At 43.8% G+C, this 20,975-nt stretch overlaps 1 protein-coding gene across 1 annotated transcript in view; it reads right to left on the reverse strand.

The window, feature by feature from the left end:
* ABCA12 (ATP binding cassette subfamily A member 12) overlaps positions 1-20,975 on the reverse strand; it is a 90,410-nt gene that overhangs the window by 55,136 nt on the left and 14,299 nt on the right. Inside the window, exons 8-16 of the mRNA XM_078848028.1 lie at positions 20,299-20,463; positions 18,395-18,596; positions 16,633-16,772; positions 13,519-13,638; positions 11,934-12,024; positions 6,763-6,942; positions 5,228-5,543; positions 2,089-2,203; positions 93-422 (exon numbers count right to left, since the gene is read on the reverse strand). Of these exons, the coding sequence (XP_078704154.1) occupies positions 93-422; positions 2,089-2,203; positions 5,228-5,543; positions 6,763-6,942; positions 11,934-12,024; positions 13,519-13,638; positions 16,633-16,772; positions 18,395-18,596; positions 20,299-20,463 (1,659 nt within the window). The remainder of the gene's footprint in view (positions 1-92; positions 423-2,088; positions 2,204-5,227; positions 5,544-6,762; positions 6,943-11,933; positions 12,025-13,518; positions 13,639-16,632; positions 16,773-18,394; positions 18,597-20,298; positions 20,464-20,975) is intronic.

A 20,975-nucleotide genomic window follows, 5' to 3' on the forward strand; every position in this document is an offset into this window, starting at 1 on the left:
CTCACATTCATTTGTGACCCTCGGGAGCACCAGAAGCAAATGTCTGCTGCCAGACACCCCCACCCCTTTATTTTAATGAGAAAAAAACTTACCAGCAGACTCTTCACTGAAAAGCTCAAATGATTCTCAATTACCAGCAGCACAATGAAGGGAGAAAAGGTGAGGCTGTAGATAAGGCTGCCAACCAAGGCGGCGATGTTGGTGTTGTTGAAGAAGACACTGATGAGGTAGCACATGGCTATGATGGAGAGGCTGTAGTCCATGAGGTACAGGAACAGAATCACCACATTGATTTTGGGCAGGATGTTGCCAACTTTCAGTATAATGATGAGAAACATGACTGTGATTAGAAGGAAGGTGGCGCTTTCAATGAACCAGGCAATGAAATGGCTGCTGGAGTTGACACCCATCATCTTCATGTACTATGGAAAAGAAGGCAGAAAAGGGACAGCTGTTTATTAAGAGATATTTCTGATTATATACTTGTCACTGAAATACTTCTCTCTCTTCTCACACTCTGGATAGTGCATGAAATTAGAGCATGCCCTCTCTAATATTGGCATATGCTCTACTTATAAACCAGTGTAGCCTAGCAAATTTGCATTTTCGGACTATCCTGTGTTTGCAGAACAGTCCAGTAAAAGAGTGACATGTCCCAGAAGGTATACATGGCCCCCAAAATCCAACGCAAATACTAACATTAGCCTCTCGTATAAGCCTATAGTATTCGTTGCTTTTCTAAAACATTTTGAGTATATTTTAAAAGACTATTGAGTGGTTTTACTGCAAAGACACTTTTAAAATCTCAACCAAGGACCTCATTGTAAAAGAAAAAGTCAATTTCCTCATTTCCCTCTTACCTAACACTAGAAATCTAGAGCCTCCTGGTATAAACAGACACTGCTGCAACAAAGGCTCACTCATTTACATCAGCTGTGAACCTGGCCCTCTCAGCTTTAGTAGCCTAAGAATATTATGTGCTGCAAGAGAAACCACATTTACAGCTCTTTTCTATAACTGATGCGACTGGTTACATTTCTAACAAGCCTGCCGCTACTCTGGTTCCTGTGGAAAATGGCATGAAAGCTGCGATCAATTAGATCAATCAATTAATTGGTTTTGGGTTGTTTTAAGAAAAGAACTCATGAAATTTCCTTCAATTTTTGTAAGTGTCCATTAGTTTAAGACATTTTTTGGTGATCCAGCAGCTGTTTCCATGGGAATGGTAACAGGAACAGATCTGTCTGAGTTCTTGTTGATTGCTGAGGGTTAGGCTTGCAAAAGCTCTTTGGCTCTCAAGGCTGTAGTCCATGTTCACTTTGAAAATCCAATTAAATTATGGCAGGGAAAAGAACTTCACTTTGCTTTCAATGCTATTATTTTCCCTCTGGTAGGCGCAATGAGCCAAGAGCTCTCTTTCGCAAGAGATGATGTAAAATACAACACCTGGGGCATTGTACTGGCTGGGGGCCTGCCCCAATTTCAGCCTCTCCTTTAGATACCCAGGGAACATTGTGTCTCCTGAGTTTGCAAACCCCTCCTGATCACACGGGGTATGGGTCCAATCAGGGACACAAGAGACGAGCCATGAGACTTATGTGACTAGATTGCCCTGAGCGACCTTTCAGGAAAAGTCAAGATAACAGAAGATTTGCAAGACAGTTTACACAAACAGAGCAGTTCCAGCAAACCATTGCAGCACGTTCAGAAACACAGGTTAAACTTGAACCAGGCTGTATATAAGTTGATTTTAGGTTGAACGTTTCATATAGCTGTCCCCCATTCCTCACTGAATAAAACCACTAATAACACATCGACAGCTTGTCATCCCCACCCACCTAAATGGAAACACGCAGCAGGAGTTGGTTTATTTGCAGAAACTCTGTCAGCCGCCAGCTCTCATTTTAACAAAGAAAGTAAGTGATTTCCCTTCAACTACAATTCATTCATTTCATTGACTCCATACATTTACATGTTTAACATGTGCATTTTATACATTGAAAACGGGGCTTTTAACACTTATGTTGCTCCAGTCAATGTCACATTATCTTCTAGATAGAAAATCTAGTCATAATTTCATTACTGTACCTCATATAGCCTTAGATCTTTCTCTTGAACAAGCTTTTTCACAAAAGCAGCTATAAACAGTGACCAAGCAGCCATCAGAGCAAATGGAAGAGAGTAGGTCACACTGCTTAAGAACCTGTAAAAGACAAATGCAGGATTTAGCTGAATAGAAAATGTGCTGGATTGGGATTTATGAAGAATATACTTTTCAAACTAATACTCTTTGCAGAGGAAAACCATGCTCATATTTTTAAATGTAGAGTATAATTATTAGAATAAGGGTATTTTGTACTTACATAGGACCTTCCAAACAGTTTAAAAATATTAATGAATTAACCCTTTTTACCCTGCTACCATGTAAGTATTATTCGTCTGATTTTAACCGCTGGGAAAACTGTAGCACAGAGAAATTAAGGCCAACAATTTCAAAACTGTACGCCTAAAGTTAGGCACCTAAATCCAAAGTGCTGGGAATTCATGACTCCGAATAAAGTTAGTCAATACAGTCGGCAGATAATTACCATTTCTGAAAATCGGGCTGCTTATTTCCCTGCCTACATATGGATTCAGGTGCCTGACTTGACACCCACATTTGCAAACTGTGACCCAAGTGTCTTGCCCAGTGTCAGACTGTGACAGAACTGGTATTAGAATCCACATGTATTGATCCTCATCCCTATGCGTTAGCCAGCAGACTTTCCTTCCACTCAAAAGGAAGTAGTGGTGGTAGTAAATTGAGCCTACTGTATTTGAAAACAAGATTGTTACCTGATTGATTTTCCACAGTAGATTAATTTTAAGGAACATATAGCATGTTCCCTTTCTGATGAAAAAAGCCAGTACTATTTCTGCAAAAAGTCTCAAATGAAACTATTTCAAGCGAAATTAAAATTTAATTTTGTTCTGAATTGTTTTAGTTGGAAACTCAAAGACGTCATAAAAATCAACCCACGTTCATGAAAGGTTTTGATTTAGATGAAACTGCATTTTTCAACTAAAAAGAACGTCAACCAGGTCTCCAAATTTCAGCAGTTTCCAAATGTTACGGTACAATGACATATGAGATTGCCACAACTTTGCCTGTAAAATGGTAACTAAGCGGTAGCAGTTGATGAATGTTGATTTTATAGCAGCTTCTACTGCAGCGTCATTCCACAGCTCCTGGGTATTTTAATGATTGAATGAAATTTCATCTTCTGAACTTTCCAGGTGGGGGAAAGAGAATTGTGAAGGTGAGTTGTTTTCTTGGCAGCAAGAGTGCGAGAAAAGCAGCTTACAGCTCAATAATGAGTGCCTCCAGGAAATAGTTCATCATAGTACACAATGATTTAACAATAATAATCTGTATTTTTGCTGTAAATAATTGACATATTGTCTGAACTATTCCTGACCACTTCACAGTCACAATAAGGTGGCAGACCTTTGCATGTGAATTATCCTATTGTAACCTACATTAGGAGAATACAACTCTCTCTCTCTCGGTCTCTCGGCTGATCGACCTATAAGGTTAACAAGTGCCCTACAGGATGCAGCTAGCTTTTTAGTTCAGGTGGCACAACCTCATGCTTTGAGAATGAAATGTCCTGCATTAAAAGCGGCCATACTGGGTCAGACTAAAGGTCCATCTAGCCCAGTAACCTGTCTTCTGACAGTGGCCAGTGCTAGGTGCCCCAGAGGGAATGAACAGAACAGGTCATCATCAAGGGATCCATCCCCTGTCGCCCATCCCCAGCTTCTGGCAAGCAGAGGCCAGGGACACCGTCCCTGCCCAACTCTTTTGGTCTGCCCGAGTGGAGTCAGTTATACTGCCCTCTGTAGAATGAGTGTCCAAGCCAACAGTGCAATTTGCTGAACATCCCTCACTGCTGTAAAATACATTGAAAATGGCTTTTCACACATGTGTTTACCCAGCTTGGATGCTGCCTCTGGTCCCTGTAATAATTCAGAGACATCACAGACCCAGGATCCCATTTCTTATCATAACTGTCGCACCCAGGGGCCAGATCCTCAGCTGGTATAAAGTGGCATGGCTGTATTGAAGTCAGCTGAGTTATGCTGATTTACGCCCACTGAGATCTGGCTCAAGGTGAGCAGAATCCAAAACTCCTCACTCCTGTGCCAGTCTGTTTATCAAGACTCACTCTGGTTCATACACCATTCATACTGCACCACTTGGTATAGCAGGCAGTTAACCCTGACTGCTCAGTGCACTGGAATCTCATCTGTCTCCCCTCAACATTGTTGAGAGGAGAGTTACAACCTCATCTCCTCTATAGCTCTTGCAACCCCTGAGAGAGAGAAGCATATGTAGCAGAACTGTACACTATGAATGGTGTCTAAACTGGAATTGCTGGAACAAAAAATAAATACCGCAACTTGAAGTAATATCAAGTAACTTAAAGCTCATATTTAGGCTCGTAAACTTAGGGACTTTTTTTTTCCTCAACAGATAAGCTACTATCTGCTACTCAGCTACTATCTAAGCTACTATCTGGATTTATACACCTACTGAAATAGGCCAAGACTCCTGAAGTCTAATCCCAGCTCCGCCAGTGACTCACTATGCCTCAGTTTCCCTGTCTCTAAAATGGAGGTAGTAATTTTCACCTACAGTAGTACCTATGGGAATTATGACGATTCACATATTTATAGTACAATGATGAGACAAGGCACTCTGGGTGAAATCCTCACCCCACTAGAGTCACTGGGAGTTTTGCCATTGATTTTGGTAGGGCCAGAGTCTCATCCTGGATCCTTTAAAACAACAAAATAATATTTCTTTAAATCTTCATATAGATTTTCCTTTTCTATTATGATTTTCTTTTCATGGGAGCATGGCTTTGAGGAAGCCGGTAAGTCCCAACCATTGTAATTATCCTGCTAATGTATAACACGTTCTGCAAGTCATTGTCATTGATGAGAAGTAATGGGTTTAATCAGCAGCAAGGGAGATTTAGGTTAGATATTAGGAAAAAATGTCTAGCTAGAAGGGTAGTTAAGCTCTGGAACAGGCTTCCAAGGGAGGTTGTGAAATCCCCATCACTAGAGGATTTTACGAACACTGTAGATAAACACCTCTCAGTGATGGTCTAGGTTTACTTGGTCCTGCCTCAGTGCAAGGGTATGGATTTGCTGACTTCCTGAGGGCTCATGAACTTACATGTCCTTATTGTAGCAGGGGTAGGGAGTGGCCTGGACTTGAACAGCTATTTCTTCTGGACTCTTCCCAGTCTGCAACTCAATGATTGCTCTCTCGATACTGTCCTGGATATAGATAAAGGCTCGGCTGTAGATCTGGCTCTGCGAGGTTGAATTATGTGGGCCCACGGTCCAGATCCTCTCCCTGATCCTATTTGTCGTTTGGGAAATCCTGCTGCTCATTCGGATGGTATAATTGACTAGTGGAGGAAGGGAGAGACTGTCGGGAGTTGCTCTCCTCTGTCTGTTACTGCTTGATGGTAGATTGAAAATGACACCTTGAGAAAACAAAGTGAAATTTATTTTTCAGTCAACAATGGTTGCAGTAGGATAGTGCCACGTATAAGTATCAAATCTGAACTCCTCATTTTTATAATCCTTTTGCATATTAAAACCCAACCGTCTTTTAACTGAAGAGCCTACTGCTCAGCTAGATATGCAATTTGTTGTCACTATCACGCATGTCAAAGCAGAGTTAGCTGTTGTTGCTCACACTGTATTTATGCTGACATTTCCAAAACTGACTGGTGATTCTGGGTGCCAAGAACCCACCCTCTGAAAAGCAGACCCTTTTAAGTTGTTCCTACATCAGCACTCAGTATTGGAGGTACCCAAAATCACTAGTCACTTTTGGAAAACCTTGGTTTTAGATCTAACCCGACTAGGAAAACTATAAATATTCCATATACAGATTATCAAATCTCATGTATGATAGAGGTACAAGAAATCAGTTTTAATAACTACTGATACATCACATTATTAAGGTTAGTAGAGTTTCTGTTGATAAGGGAGATGTTTTTAATGGTGGCTTGAATTATGGGATATTAAAAAAGAACAGTTTATGGGACTTTCAAGAAAGTCCTGAGCTCGCATTCCAATTCCTTTAAAAATTAAACGAAGGACACACATAAGATCCTTTCTTTTTCCCTACTTGATATGATAGCCAAATATTAATGGGCCAAATTCATCTGACTTTTACGAATGTAGTTCTCATCTGCTAATATATGTCTCCTACAATAATGGGCTACTATTTGGTTTCATTAAAGCATTTTAAGAACAGTATGATCTGCTAAAGAAAGGTGTGGTCTCTTCATATTACTTGCTTTACATATCCCTTTCCCTCTACAGGCCTATCTGGAGGACAGCTCTGTATCCTGGAGATTCACCAGGGGTTCCCAAGGTGGCTCAACAGAAGACCCTACTGGCACCTTGCCAGGATACCAAGGGCTACCTACACCTATCTGCATGAAAAGGAGCAGATTGTAGCCCACTCTCATCTGTGATAAGGAGGCATGGCCATGCAATATGTCATGGCTGATTGGCTGAAGATTGCAGGTTGAGCATTGTTTGCTGGGACCTATTGTTTTCCTAGTATAGAACTCTGGGTATAGCACTTGACTCATGAACTGCACTTTGGCTACTGCACATGATAACAGGGTAAAAAAGGGTTAATTCATTAATTACATGGGCATTTCTGTAACTGAACATGGCACTTACTTCCAAAAAGTTCATTCCTCAAAAAAAGCTCTTTAGCTACCATTTCCAGCGCCTCTCTGTTTTTTGCCACCTGAATGCGATCAAACGACACACAGGAGGATACATTTACTGCCAGGGTAGATAATGTGTTCAGTTGATTGATGATGTCAGCGTTGTTCTGCAATTCCAACCTTATATCATCTGGGGTGAGGGGGAAGGGAATGAAGCAAAAGAACCATCACTTCATTATGCTGTTACTGCTAATAACGATGGAAAAAAACAATCACACTAAACATTAATCGTAAAATATTATTCTGCATTTATCAGTGCAATGAATGCATGTGGTTGACCCAATTTTTAGGTTAATCATTTTTTACACGCTCATCAGTTTGTCTTTGGGAGAATGTCAACTATGGAATGTGACAACCATTTCAAACCAGAGGTTACTGCTAATCTGCTGTTTTTTTAAACTGTGTATGATGTTCTCCATTCGTTCCACGTCCAGTGATTTTCAGTGTAATCGCCATGTCTGCTGATCTGTTTTAGCTCAGTGGTGAACACAATCTATTTTATCCAAGCCCGTCAAGTAGGAGGTAGGTCTGCCATGGTGCTGTGTGTATTAGACCTGTTAATGCAGCCAATAAAAGTACTGCTGTCTTCTGGCTGTTGTACATTGTGACTACATAATGCAGTGTAACTAATGTGGAACAGCGGCCACAAGTATGATGGTTTTGCTGCAGTTAGGACAGGTGATTGCACCCAATAGGTGACTATTTGCACTCATTTCATTCTAAACAGCATGCTGATATGGGTTGCAATGAGCTAGACTCACTCCTGATCTACATCAGCTTCCACTCGCACAAACAAGGGCTGTGTTGGAGTCATTGTGGATAGCTCTTTGAAAACGTTCACTCAATGGGCAGTGGCAGTCAAAAAAACAAACAGAATGTTGGGAATCATTAAGAAAGGGATAGAAAATAAGACAGAAAATATCATACTGCCTCTATATAAATCCATGGTATGCCCACATCTTGAATACTGAGTGCAGATGTGGTCGCTCCATCTCAAAAAAGATATACTGAAATTGGAAAAGGTTCAGAAAAGGGCAACAAAAATTATTAGGGGTATGGGACGACTTCTGTATGAGGAGAGATTAGTAAGACTGGTACTTTTCAGCCTGAAAAAGAGACGACTAAGGGCGGGGGGGAATATGATAGAGATCTGTAAAATCATGACTGGTGTGGAGAAAGTAAATAAGAAAGTGTTATTTACTCCTCAGAACACAAGAATCAGCGGTCACCAAATAAAATTAATAGGCAGCGGGTTTAAAAAGGAAGATTTTTTTCACAGAATGCACAGTCAACCTGTGGAACTCCTTGCCAGGGGATGTTGTGAAGGCCAAGACTATAACTGGGTTCAAAAAAGAACTAGATAAGTTCATGGAGGTCCATCAATGGCTATTAGCCAGGATGGGCAGGGGTGGTGTCCCTAGCCTCTGTTTGCCAGAAGCTGGGAATAGGCGACAGGATGTATCACTTGATGATTACCTGTTCTGTTCATCTCCTCTGGGGTACCTGGCATTGGCCACTGGGCTAGATGAACATTTGGTCTGACCCAGTATCGCTGTTCTTATGTTATTAAAGTGGCTGCTACATTACTCCACTGAGGGAGTAGGGAGGAGAGGGGGACCTGAGAGACCTGAAAACTTTAAAGCAAAACTCCAGTTCTGATGTGAGTGAATTATTAAAATCACTTCCCATCAGGCTTCCAATTCACTATTTGGGTGAATAATTATGTCTGAACAGTGTCCTCTGGTGGCCAGAGGGGATTAATACAATTTACTGCAGAGATTCTCTTGCAATGTCTATTTGACTAACATTCAGGATTGGAGTCATTTAAACTAGGCCTTATGGTTTTTAAGACTATTTTTCATAAATTTTGAGGCTGGAAGGGACTATATAATGGAATGCTAACCCATATTACACTATTCAGCCATTAGGTGGCACCGTGTTCATTTACAGCCGTGGTCTCCAACCGTTTTACACACAAGATCACATTTTGAATTTAAGATCAACCCAGGATCTACCTCGCCCCTTCGCCAAGGCCCTGCTCCCTCCAGTCCTTCCTCCCATCCTCACTCACTTTCACCGGGCTGGGGCAGGGACTTGGGGTGCAAGCTCAGGGAGGGAGTTTGGGTGCAGGAGGGGGCTCTGGGCTGGGGCAAGGGGTCGGGATGTGGGGTCTGTGAGAGAGCTCTGGGCTGGGCATGGGGCGGCGTGGTGCAGGCTCCAGGCAGGACAGGCAGCACAGCAGGGCTCAGGCAGGCTGCCTGCCTGCTGTGGCCCCACGCCACTCCCAGAAGCAGCTGGCTGCTGGCATATCTCTGCATGCTGCCCCTGGAGGGAGGGCGGCAGCAGGTCTCCGTGCACTGCTCGCACCTGCAAGCGCCACCCCCGCAGTTCCCAATGGTCGGTTTCCAGCTAATGGGAGCTGCGGGGATGGTGCAAGGGGCGAGGGCAGCATACAGAGCCGTCTCACCCTCCCCTTCCCCCAGGGGCCGCAGAGACATGCCAGCAGCCAGCCGCTTCTGGGAGTGGCGTGGGGCCAAGGAAGGCAGGGCTGAGCCCCTGCACCCACTGGACTTTTAGCGGCCCGGAGATTGCGATTGACTGGCCGAGGCTCCGGGATCAACAGGTTGGTGACCACTGATTTAAAGAAACCTCAGCCATACCTGGCAGAGCATTAAAGGAACTTATGATGAACACGTCACATGTGTATAAGCAGGCTCTGCTGCCAGTCCATATCCGGTACTGGAACATGACCATTATCATCATCTAGTCTGACCTCCGACGTAGCCCAGGTCATAGAACCTCATCCAGTAAACACTGCATCAAGCCCATAACTTCTGTCTGAGCCCTAGCTTATCTTTTAGAAAGACATCCAGTCTTGATTTAAAGACATCAAGTGATGGAGAATCCATCATGTCCCTAGGCACGTCATTCCAATGGTTAATTACCCTCACTGTTAAAAATTTGCACCCTATTTCTTGTCTGAATTTTTCTAGCTTCAGCTTCCAACCATTGGAGCTTTTAAAGCCTTTTTCTGATCAATTAAAGAGTCGTCTGGTATCAGAAGTCTATTCTCCAAGTAGGTACCTGCATGACCTTCTCATAAACAAACTAGGGAAATACAGCCTAGATGGAGCTACTATAAGGTGGGTGTGTAACTGGTTCAAAAACCACTCCCAGAGAGTAATCAATCAGTGGTTCACAGCCAATCTGGAAGGGCATATCAAGTGGGGTCCCACAGGGATCAGTTCTGAGTCCAGTTCTGTTCAAGATCTTCATCAATGATTTAGATAATAGCATAGAGAGGACACTTATAAAGTTTGTGGATGATACCAAGCTGGGAGGGGTTGCAAGTGCTTTGGAGGACAGAATTAAAATTCAAAATGATCTGGACAAACTGGAAAAATGGTCTGAAGTAAATAGGATGAAATTCATAAGGACAAATGCAAAGTACTCCATTTAGGAAGGAACAATCAGTTGCACACATACAAAATGGGAAATGACTGCCTAGGAAGGAGTACTGTGAATAGGGATCTGTGGGTTATAGTGGATCACAAGCTGAATATGAATCAACAGTATAACACTGTTGCAAAAAAAGGGAATGCCATTCTGGGATGTATCATCAGGAGTATTGTAAGCAAGACACAAGAAGTAATTCTTCTGCTCTACTCCGTGCTGATAAGGCCTCAGCTGGAGTATTGTGTCCAGTTCTGGGTGCCACATTTCAGGAAAGATGTGAACAAATTGGAGAAAGTCCAGAGAAGAGCAACAAAAAATTATTAAAGGTCTAGAAAACATGACCTGTGAAGGAAGATTGAAAAAACTGGGTTTATTTAGTCTGGAGAAGAGAAGACAGAGGGGACATGATAATAGTTTTCAAATACATAAAAGGTTGTTACAAGGAGGAGGGAGAAAAATTGTTCTCGTTACCTTCTGAGGATAGGACAAGCAATGGCCTTCAATTGCAGCAAGGGAGGTTTAGGTTGCATATTAGGAAAAACTTCCTCACTGTCAGGGTGGTTAAACCCTGGAATAAATTATCTAGGGAGGTTCTGGAATCTCCATCATTGGAGGTTTTTAACAAACACATGCCAAGGATGGTCTTGTTTTTATATAGTCCTGCCTTGAGTGCAGGGGACTGGACTAGATGACCTCTCAAGGTCCCTTCCAGTCTTATACTTCTAGGGTTCTGTGATTCCTCATTTACAATTATTTTGACATCTATTATTTAACTAGGTTTTAATCCATTTAATATGGAAAACAGGAATTTTGTATAGTGTTAATTTTTTTTATGAGAATGTCATGCAGGACTAAGTCAAATGACTCACAGAAATCTATTATCTCAGCACAATTACCTTTCTCGACCAAACTAGTGATCAGTTTATGATGAGGTACATTTGTTTGACAAGCTCATTTTTCATAAAACCATGTTGATTGGCATTAATTATGCTACTGTCCTTTAATTCTTTACTGATGATATCCCACATCAGCCTTCCTGAAATTTTTCCTGGGATCACTATCAGGCTAACTGGCCTGATCTGCATCATCCTGTTTACCTTTTTTAAAAATATTGGTTTGACATTAGCTTCTTTAAAAACAACAACATAGTAACAGGTTACATTTCAGGGATCCCACAGCTAAAAGACTGGCTTATGCATCTGATAATGTGTTTTGTGTTACACACTGGATGCCACATAAGACATATTTATGGAGAGGATGAGTGGCATTGGGCTAAGGTACAAGACTGGGACTCAGGAGACTGCACTTCAAGGCAAAATCTGCCACAGAATTCCTGTGTGCCCTTGGCTAAATCACTTAATCCCTCTATGCCTCAGTTTTCCATCTGTAAAACAAGGCTCATAATGCTCCCTTTCTCCCCCCATCTGTCTTATCCATCCATAATGTGGGCACTCAAACCACATTGCTCAGGACATATGCTGATATTTTAAGAAGGTGAAGGAGGAATCTTTCCAGGCAAATATACACTATGGATGAGCTTGATTGGCACTAATGCATCAGCTACTGGCCAGCAGGAATCGTTACACCAATGGTCTAAGGCAGTGAGGCAGTTGTGATGTTCTGAGCACTGTTATATAAATAGGAGGTGTATGAATAGCAACTTACCCAGTTCATTTATTTCGCTCAGCAGTTTGACAGCATCCAGCTTCACCATGAGTTTGATAAAAACTTGCACAAATGGATTCTGCAGGGTATTCTATCAAATGAGAGTGAGAGAGAGAGAGTGACATTCATCCTGTTTGGATCCCCTCCATGTTACTTACACCCTTCTTGAGCCTCCTCTCTTCACTTGATTTCAGTTACGGAGAGAAAACTTTAGCCAGTGACAGTCTTACAGCTCTCTAAGGGCCTGATCCAACGGAAAACGATCCCATTGACTTCACTGGGCATCGGACTGGTTCTGGAAAGCACTTAGGCCTGGATGCTTAGTGACACAGAGACGTTAAAGTATGTGCAAATGTAATTTCTACCAACTTTTGGTGTATCTGCAGTTTTGGAGCCCGCAGGAGCAAGCGTCCCAGCCCAGGTCAGCAGGTGTGGTTTACCCTAGCGCTCTGAAACTAGACATACAGCCAGTGCTTAGACGCTGTGGTTTGGACTCTTCAGCCCACCCCTCTCCCTGGGCTTCAGAGCCCAAGGTCCAGCCCCGTCTATACAGCTATTTTTAGAACCCTAGCATGAGCCGTGCTAGCCCGAGTCTGTCGACCCTCCTGGGAGGCTCGAACCCGCGGGCTCCAGAATGCTGTGTAGACAGACCCTGTAAGGGCGCTGTACGCTGTCAGAGCACAGTGCAGAGTGGCCTGCGTGTAAATGAGCTTCAGGCCTTCAGGTTTGAGCTTAGCTGAATCTCTAATAGCTCATTCCACAAAGGAGTCCGCTCAGTGGAGAATGTTTCATCGCTGACTCTCACACGCTCCGTCCTGGATTTTCCAGGAGTCCAGCTATGCCATATACACTGTGGTGAATTTCTCCCACTGAGACCAGTTAATATTTACTCTGTGTTCCCAAGATATCCTTTCTATAACAGGCTGTGTTCTGTTTCTTCACCAAAAAGAAGCCAATCACTGCTGCTAAGGTAACTTAAGTAACTCAAAGTAACCTCAAAGTGCCTCAAAGTAACTTAAGCACGGAGAGTGAGTAGAAAGAGGAGGCACGTTACAGCTTTCCAGGTTTGAACAGTGACTTGTTCCTCATGGAGAGAGTCTGAAGTTTTACCTTGATATTTAAATATTTTTCCTCATTGAGCTACAAAGGCAGAATGGCATTCGTTCATCCTCTAGGCTCTCCAGCACTTTTCTAATGAGGAGAACTAGGTATTATCCCAGCTTTTCTGCTTCCTGAGGAGAACCACTTCTTTGGTATCTCAGGCTGGGGTGAGCCCTGTGATGAGTCACCCAGCTTTGATTGCTACGTCAAGCAGACGGCAATTGCATTTACAAACCTAAGAGAATTCTCCCCTTTGTATGGCCAACCATCAGTCCTCAGTGTGTTGGAAGTTTTAGAGGAAGTACTGTAAGCATTTCAGAAGGAGGGTTTAGCTCTGAAAAGGTGCCCCTTTAGAATCTCTTGGTGTTTGTATTGTTGGTGGATGTCAATAGAGCTATGACAATTTATATCAGAGAGGATCTGCCCCCAGCCTTCTGTTAACTTGAGCGACAAAGGAACCCTGTTAGCTGTGAGATAATAATACCTTGACAACTGGAATTGTTTCGTTTAATGTAGTCAGTGAATTCATGATCAACGGTGACTTGTCCAGCCATTCCTGGGACTTTTGCATTAGATCAGCCATCTGCTTCAGGGTTGCATTAGACTTAAAAAAACAAATCAAAACAAACACATACAATAAATCCATTTGACCTGTTTACAAAAAGCTAAATTAATATTTCCATGGTCCTTTCACATGACATTGAGCAAGTTTTTCCTTCTTTAGGCCCCGATTCAGCAGTCCATCCCTGTTCTGCTGAATGCTTAAGCATGTGCTTAACTTTAACACATGCCTCAGTCACATGTAGGTGCTTAACGTTTAGCCTACGTTTCAGGGCTTTGCTGAACAGAGCTGGACTTCAGCACCTGCTTATATGCTTTGCTGGATTGGGGCCTTAAGTATTATGACGAAAGGTCTCATCTAAACTACAGACCTATATCACTATAACTACGTCATGCAGAGGTTTGAAAAGTCCACACTCCTGAGCGACGTAGTTTATAGCAACCTAACCCCCTGCATAGACAGTGCTATGTTGGCGGGAGAAGCTTAAAGTGTTTTAACTGTAGACTTCCTCTATGTCTAAGAATAAAAGTCCAGTTCTGTTAATCAAGAATCAACCATTTTCCTCCCCGAAAACTCCTTCAGAAGCTACTAAAGGTTATTGACCTCAGCTCCTTATCGAGTTAGCACAAAGCAGTAATTTGGTGCAGTCACAAAACTCTCTATATTTTCCTGTTGGGTTACACAGCGTGCTGTGATGAAGGACCAAAGTCAGTCCTGATGAAGGGAGAGCAACTGCCATTGACATTAAGGCTATAAGGTGGATAGAAAGCTGGCTAGATTGTCGGGCTCAACGGGTAGTGATCAATGGCTCCATGTCTAGTTGGCAGCTGGTACCAAGTGGAGTGCCCCAAGGGTCAGTCCTGAGGCAGGTTTTGTTCAATATCTTCATTAATGATCTGGAGGATGGCAGGGATTATTGCACCCTCAGCAAGTTTGCAGATGACACTAAACTGGGAGGAAAGGAAGATACGCTGGAAGGTAGGGATAGGATACAGAGGGACATAGACAAATTAGAGGATTGGGCCAAAAGAAATCTGATGAGGTTCAACAAGGACAAGTGCAGAGTCCGGCACTTAGGACGGAAGAATCCCATGCACCGCTACAGACTAGGACCGAATGGTTAGGCAGCAGTTCTGCAGAAAAGGACCTAGGGGTTACAGTGGACGAGAAGCTGGATATGAGTCAACAGTGTGCCATTGTTGCCAAGAAGGCCAATGGCATTTTGGGCTGTATAAGTAGGGGCACTGCCAGCAGATCGAGGGACGTGATCGTTCCCCTCTTTTCGACATGGGTGAGGCCTCATCTGGAGTACTGTGTCCAGTTTTGGGCCCCACACTACAAGAAGGATGTGGAAAAATTGGAAAACATCCAGCAGAGGGCAACAAAAATGATTAGGGGACTGGAACACATGACTTACGAGGAGAGGCTGAGGGAACTGGGATTGTTTAGTCTGCGGAAGAGAAGAATGAGGGGGGATTTGATAGCTGCTTTCAACTACCTGAAAGGGGGTTCCAAAGAGGATGGCTCTAGACTGTTCTCAGTGGTAGCAGATGACAGAACGAGGAGTAATGATATTAGGAAAAACTTTTTCACTAGGAGGGTGGTGAAGCACTGGAATGCGTTACCTAGGGAGGTGGTGGAATCTCCTTCCTTAGAAGTTTTTAAGATCAGGCTTGACAAAGCCCTGGCTGGGATGATTTAGTTGGGGATTGGTCCTACTTTGAGCAGGGGGTTGGACTAGATGACCTCCTGAAGTCCCTTCCAACCCTGATATTCTATGATTCTATGATTAATGGAAGATATTGCTGCTTATGCCAGGACTCATTTGGGTCTAAGGCCTTTTGCAGAGAAATGCTTCCAAACCCCGTAATGCCCCTCACATTTCTAGTGCTGCTTGGATTTTTCATGCAAAGGAAACTATTGACCACAGTCACAAAGGGGTAGATTACAAATCGTTGCTGTCTCTTTAACAATTTTATGTTTCAATTGACCTGTAGACCATAGGAATCACCAGAATGTATCAGACCTGGGGTCCATTCAGTCCCACATTCTGTCTCTGACTGTGGCCAGCATCAACTGCTTCAGATTATGGGGCAAGAAACCCCTGCAGTAGATCGTTATGGGATAATCTGAGCACAGGGAAATATTTTTTCTCCCCCCATTCATTAGAGGTTGGTTTATGCCTTGAAGAGTGAGTGTCTCCATCACTTCCAAAACTCTTGGGGTTAAATCCTGGCCCTATGGAAGTCAGTGATGTCATTGATTTCAATGGACACAGGGTTTCACCATAATTTGTTTTTACATTCTTTCTATTATAATTCTGGATATTCTTGGTATCTGTCTAAATGTCCAGTCCTTTTTGTAATCTTGCTAAGCTCTTGGCCTCAATGACAGCTGGTCTCAAAGAGCCCCAGAGGCTGTGCATTGTGTGAAATCACGCTTCCTATTCCCCAGTTTTAAATTTGCTGCCTTTCACTTTCATTTGTATTTTCGTTTCTTGGAGATCAGGATTCTCTCTGCAGTGCCTTCCCACAAACAGAAATACAAAGCTACGGCGCACTGGAAACAAGTTCCGAAGGGTTTGCAAGCTTATCTAACCTCATTATTTTTAGGGATAACCCAATCAGCGATGGGTCCAAAGCAAACCCCGAGCTCTGAATACTCACCAAATTGTGATCCAGCTTCCGTAATTTCAGTTGGTCCCAACCAACACCCCACGATCAGTACCTCACTCCCATTTTGAATTTAAATGCATTAAACAATTCTTTGCTGATGACTGATCTACATTCTTCTTTCGTCTCAAAGAGTCTTCGAAGCCTTAGATTACCCCCAGTTTGAGACCACATCAGCTATGTTCTACAGTAATGTGTCAAGATTCATTTTTCTCCCGGGGGGGGTTATCAACCAAGTCTAATACTTGCAGCACAGTATTCTGCTACTTCTTCAAAAAGCCAGCCTGCGCTGGAGACTCAACAAGAAGCTCTCTCATTGGGATTTGCTTGACCAGAGCCCCTCTCATTATTCACAACATCATACCTTTTCCATGATCGCTCGAGTTTCTGGGGTGTCTGGTGTATACAGAATCTTCCCAAACAGCATAGGTTTGAGGAAAGACCATATTAAAGCTCCAGTAGAGGTACTAACCAAATCCAGATAAAACGATAAGCAGAAAGGTGCTGCAAGGCAAAAAAAAAAACCAAATAGCACAAATAAAGTAGACGTACGAAACTCCCCAAGAGTATTTTTGTTGCTGTGTCCGATTAATGTCTGCATAACCCTCTCTGCACTGACTGACGTAATACCTCTTGACAGAGCTAATCCACCCCAAGGTCTCCTGTTGCTGAAATCAAGACAACAAGATTCTCATTGTTCTAGCAGAGCTTTTTTTGCTTTAAGGTTAAATGGACTTTTGTGAATGAGGAGGAGCTAATAATGTTAGTGCAGCTGGAAAAATGACACATTAGGATGAAAGCATTGACCTGTCAAGTCCTAAAACCAGCCCACCACAGGAACTGGGAGATGAGGGAACATTAAGCCGCCACCCTACTCCACTCAGAAGCCTTTTTAAACTTTAGGAAAATAAGTCACCCATAAGCATAGTGAGCCAGATCCTCAGCGGGTGTAAATCAGCACAGCTCCATTGAACAGAAGTATGCAGATTTGCACCAGTTGAGGGTTTGGCCCAGAACAGCTGCTCGCTGGATCTAATCAGAAATGCTTGGGTCAGCTCCCAAATGTTTCTGTCCCAGTGTTCAAACAAACAAGCAGCTCTTTTTCGTTACATAAAATGGAAAAGACAGATGCCTAGAGGAGCAAGACCTATGTCGAGAAAAGGGACTTCATGAGTTCCCGTAGAGTTGTGGAAAGCAGCTGTGTCCCCCAGCCACATCGACTCCCACCTGGCTTCTGGAGCCTGATTCCCACAGACGGGCTACTGCAGGCTTGGGGGAAGAGAGGGACAATGCCATGAAGGCTGCATTCCCCACTTCTCCACCGGGATCTGCCAGCTCCAAGGCGTCTCCACTTGCAGAAGTGGCAGGGATACCCCAACCCAAGCTGTCATATCATGCAGCATCTTGCACAAAATAATACATCACATTCCACACAAACTGCTACATCAGGAAACATTACAGTTCCATGATCAATCAATCAGTGCTCCACAAAGAATTGATACAATAACCAGCTGGTGGAAGTCGGCATAGCACCATTGATTTCCATGCAGCTTTGCCAGTTTAACCCAGCTGAGGATTTGGTCTGAAGCATTTGTGTGCCGCTAAACCTGTAGGGGCTAGAGCTGTTCAAAACCTTTTTTTAAAAAACTGCAAAAAATTTCAAAATTTTTTTCCAATTGTTTCTCAAGGTTAGAAAGGAACCCACGAAAAGAACATTTACTTTACCAAAACCCAGAGTTTTCAATAACCAAAAAACTGTCACCCCATTTAGCTAGTGGCATCAGAAAGATGCAAGGGAAAAAGTAATGAAAAATTTTAAAGATGTCAACACAGGTTTTCACAAAATTTTCATGAAAAAAAAGCAAGCAATTGTTCAATGAAAAGTTTTGTCTGAAAAATTTCAACCAGCTCGGGGGGTGGGAGGAAGGGAGTGATTCTCATGATGAATCAGGGAAGCTCCATTGAAGTTAACTGAGTTACGCCAGTTTACAATTAGTGCAAAAGAGAACAGAATCTAGCCCACACATTTTTAAGCTGACCTTCTGTTTAAGGTCTAACTACATTCTCTGAGAAAGCGAATAGTTTCAGTGTTTTCTCTTGTGGCGCGTCTTTCGCCGCAAACTCACTGGGATCTGGGGGAATGCCATATTTCCGCATTATTTTCTGTATATTTTCATCCTGGATAGAAGAACTAGGTCTTTTTGGATCTCCAAAATTAGGCAGCAAAGATTCAAAAAACAAGGGTGTGATTTCCTCATTGCAGAGAGCTTTCGAAATAGACTTAAATGATCCATGAGCTATTGTTATGTTGGTTGTTTTAAACAATGCCTACGGGACAAAAAACAAAAGCAAAAAGACACACCTGCATGTTTAAAGCATCTTATCTCAGTGGGAGAAGTAAACCACATTTATGCTGGCTTTTGGATGAGAGTTCATCTGTGTACAAAACAAGGGACTTTACTTGGAAAACCTTGAGACTATCTGGCTTGGTCCTTTGCATGCTTATGCATAAATATGAATGAAAAGCATAAATATCAAAGGATACTTTGTGCTGATATGTGCTAGCGGTTGGCAAATTTATAGAAAGGAGTTGAGAACCCAATCATGAGACATGCTGGAGGTCTCCTGTAAAGTGCAGAGCATCCTCAACTCTCATTAATTTCAAGGTGGTTTATTCCCTGGAGTATGTAGAGCAAGATTTACTCCCATAATGCAAAAGATGCAGAATGACAGGACAAGAGATGAGCTGCGGAAGGATGGTTACCCAGCCCTAGGGATAGCGTAAGGTACCATGACCAGCCAGTTGGCTGATAAGTGTAATCACAATGATAAGTGTGATTACAGCCTGAGCCAAAGCTCACTGAAGTTGATGGGAGACTTTCTATGGTCTTCTGTTGGCTTTGGATCAGGCCCATGGTAGCGGGTGAACCCCTGTTTTGGGGAACCCGCGAGCCCTGCCTCTTCTGCCCAAGGCCCGCCCCCCCTCCCCCCCCGCAGACACGCTGGAGCCCCAAACCCCCCCTTCCACCATAAAAGAAGAAGCCCCTGTCTGCCCACCACAGCCACATCAGGCCGAGCCTCCGCCCCTCCTGACTCCCCCCCTCTGAGCACTAGGCTGCGCCACCAGCCTCCCTGTGTGCCAGCCCAGCCTCAGAGCCAACCCGAGCCACCGGCCCCCTTGCCCCGACCCCCACCTCTGCCAGAGTCAGGCTGGCACCAGTGCCGGGCCTAGCCGCTGGCCTCCCCCAGCGCTGGGCCATCCTCCACCCCCGCTCCAGAGTCAGCCCGGGCCAAGCTGCCGGCCACCCAAGCGTTAGCTCCTCCCACTCCTGAAGGGCCCCCACCCCGCCGAGCTACTGGCTCCAGCATCCGGCTGAGCCAAGCCGCCAACCCCCCAAGAGCCAGACCAGCCCCAGTGCCGGGCCGAGCCTCCTCAGTCCACTAGCCGCTGGCTCTCCACGTCCCCTCCTCCTCACTCCCCCATCCCAAGGAGGAGGGATGCAGCGAGCAGCGGGGACCTGGGGGTGAGGTGTGGAATGGAGGAAGCAGTGGGGTCTCAGGGAAGCAGCCCGATCAGGCTCTTGCTGTGTTACTCTCAAGCATAGGTGCTGGAACTAGGGGTGCTGCCGCACCCCCTGGCTTGAAGTGGTTTCTATCATATCGAGAGTTCACTGTTTGGTTTCAGCACCCACACCCCATACGAATTGTTCCAGCACCCCTGCTCTCGTGCTGTGTTTACTATCCTCTTGTTGGGTCTTTTCAATGTGGCTGCAGGTCTCCTTTAATCTCCTTCTTAGTTACCCCACTTCAACATAGCTGTAAGTCTTTTGTGTTTTCATTCCTCCCCTTGCCCATATTGACCATGTGACTGCTACCTATGTCATTCCAAACAAGAACATTCTAGGTACCCTGACAGAGACTTGCTGACCTCTAGCTACTTCCCTGGATGTACTTAGAGATTCTATGGGCAACACTGTGTAAGTACTCCAAAGGCATTTTAGCTCAGGACCATTCCCATGCTAATACACACCTTGGAGAGGGGCACATTTCTAGACTGCCGTAGCTTTTTGAATGAATTAATGGCTTCTAACAGCGGGCGCATGCCAGATGCCACCTGGTTCCTGAAATGTTCCATCTCTTTCAGGAGGCCTAACATCTTGTCCATTGATTTCTGCAGTTCTTTGGGGAAAAACATCTAGAAGACAGAGGAAGGAAGAAAATAACTGTCAGCATATACACACCTATCTAGCACTAATTCTTTGGGGTCAGAGGTGGGATTTACAAAAGTGGTTAAGTGCCTTAGGAGCACAAATCCCATAGGAAATCAATGGGACTTGTACTCCCAAGTCACTTATCCACTTGTTGAAAATTCCACTCTGGAACTTTAGGTATAGTTCTAAAGAACCTGGCTCTGAACAGTTAAAATGTGGGAAAGTTTGTTTTGAGGATGGCTGGAATACAGTAGAAGACCCTCAGCACAAAAACCATGGGCCACCCAATGAAATGACTAGGCAGCAGATTTAATTCAAACAAGAGGAAGTTATTTCTCATACAGTGCACAATTAACCTGTAGAACTCACTGACATGGGGTGTTGTGATGGCCAAAAGTATAACAGGTTCAAAAAGGAACTAGATGCATTCATGGAGCTTAGATCCACCTGTGGCTATTAGCCAAGATGGACAGCGATGCAACCCCATGCTCAGGAC

Source organism: Lepidochelys kempii, chromosome 11 (assembly GCF_965140285.1).
Source record: "Lepidochelys kempii isolate rLepKem1 chromosome 11, rLepKem1.hap1, whole genome shotgun sequence".
Lineage (NCBI taxonomy): Eukaryota > Metazoa > Chordata > Testudines > Cheloniidae > Lepidochelys > Lepidochelys kempii.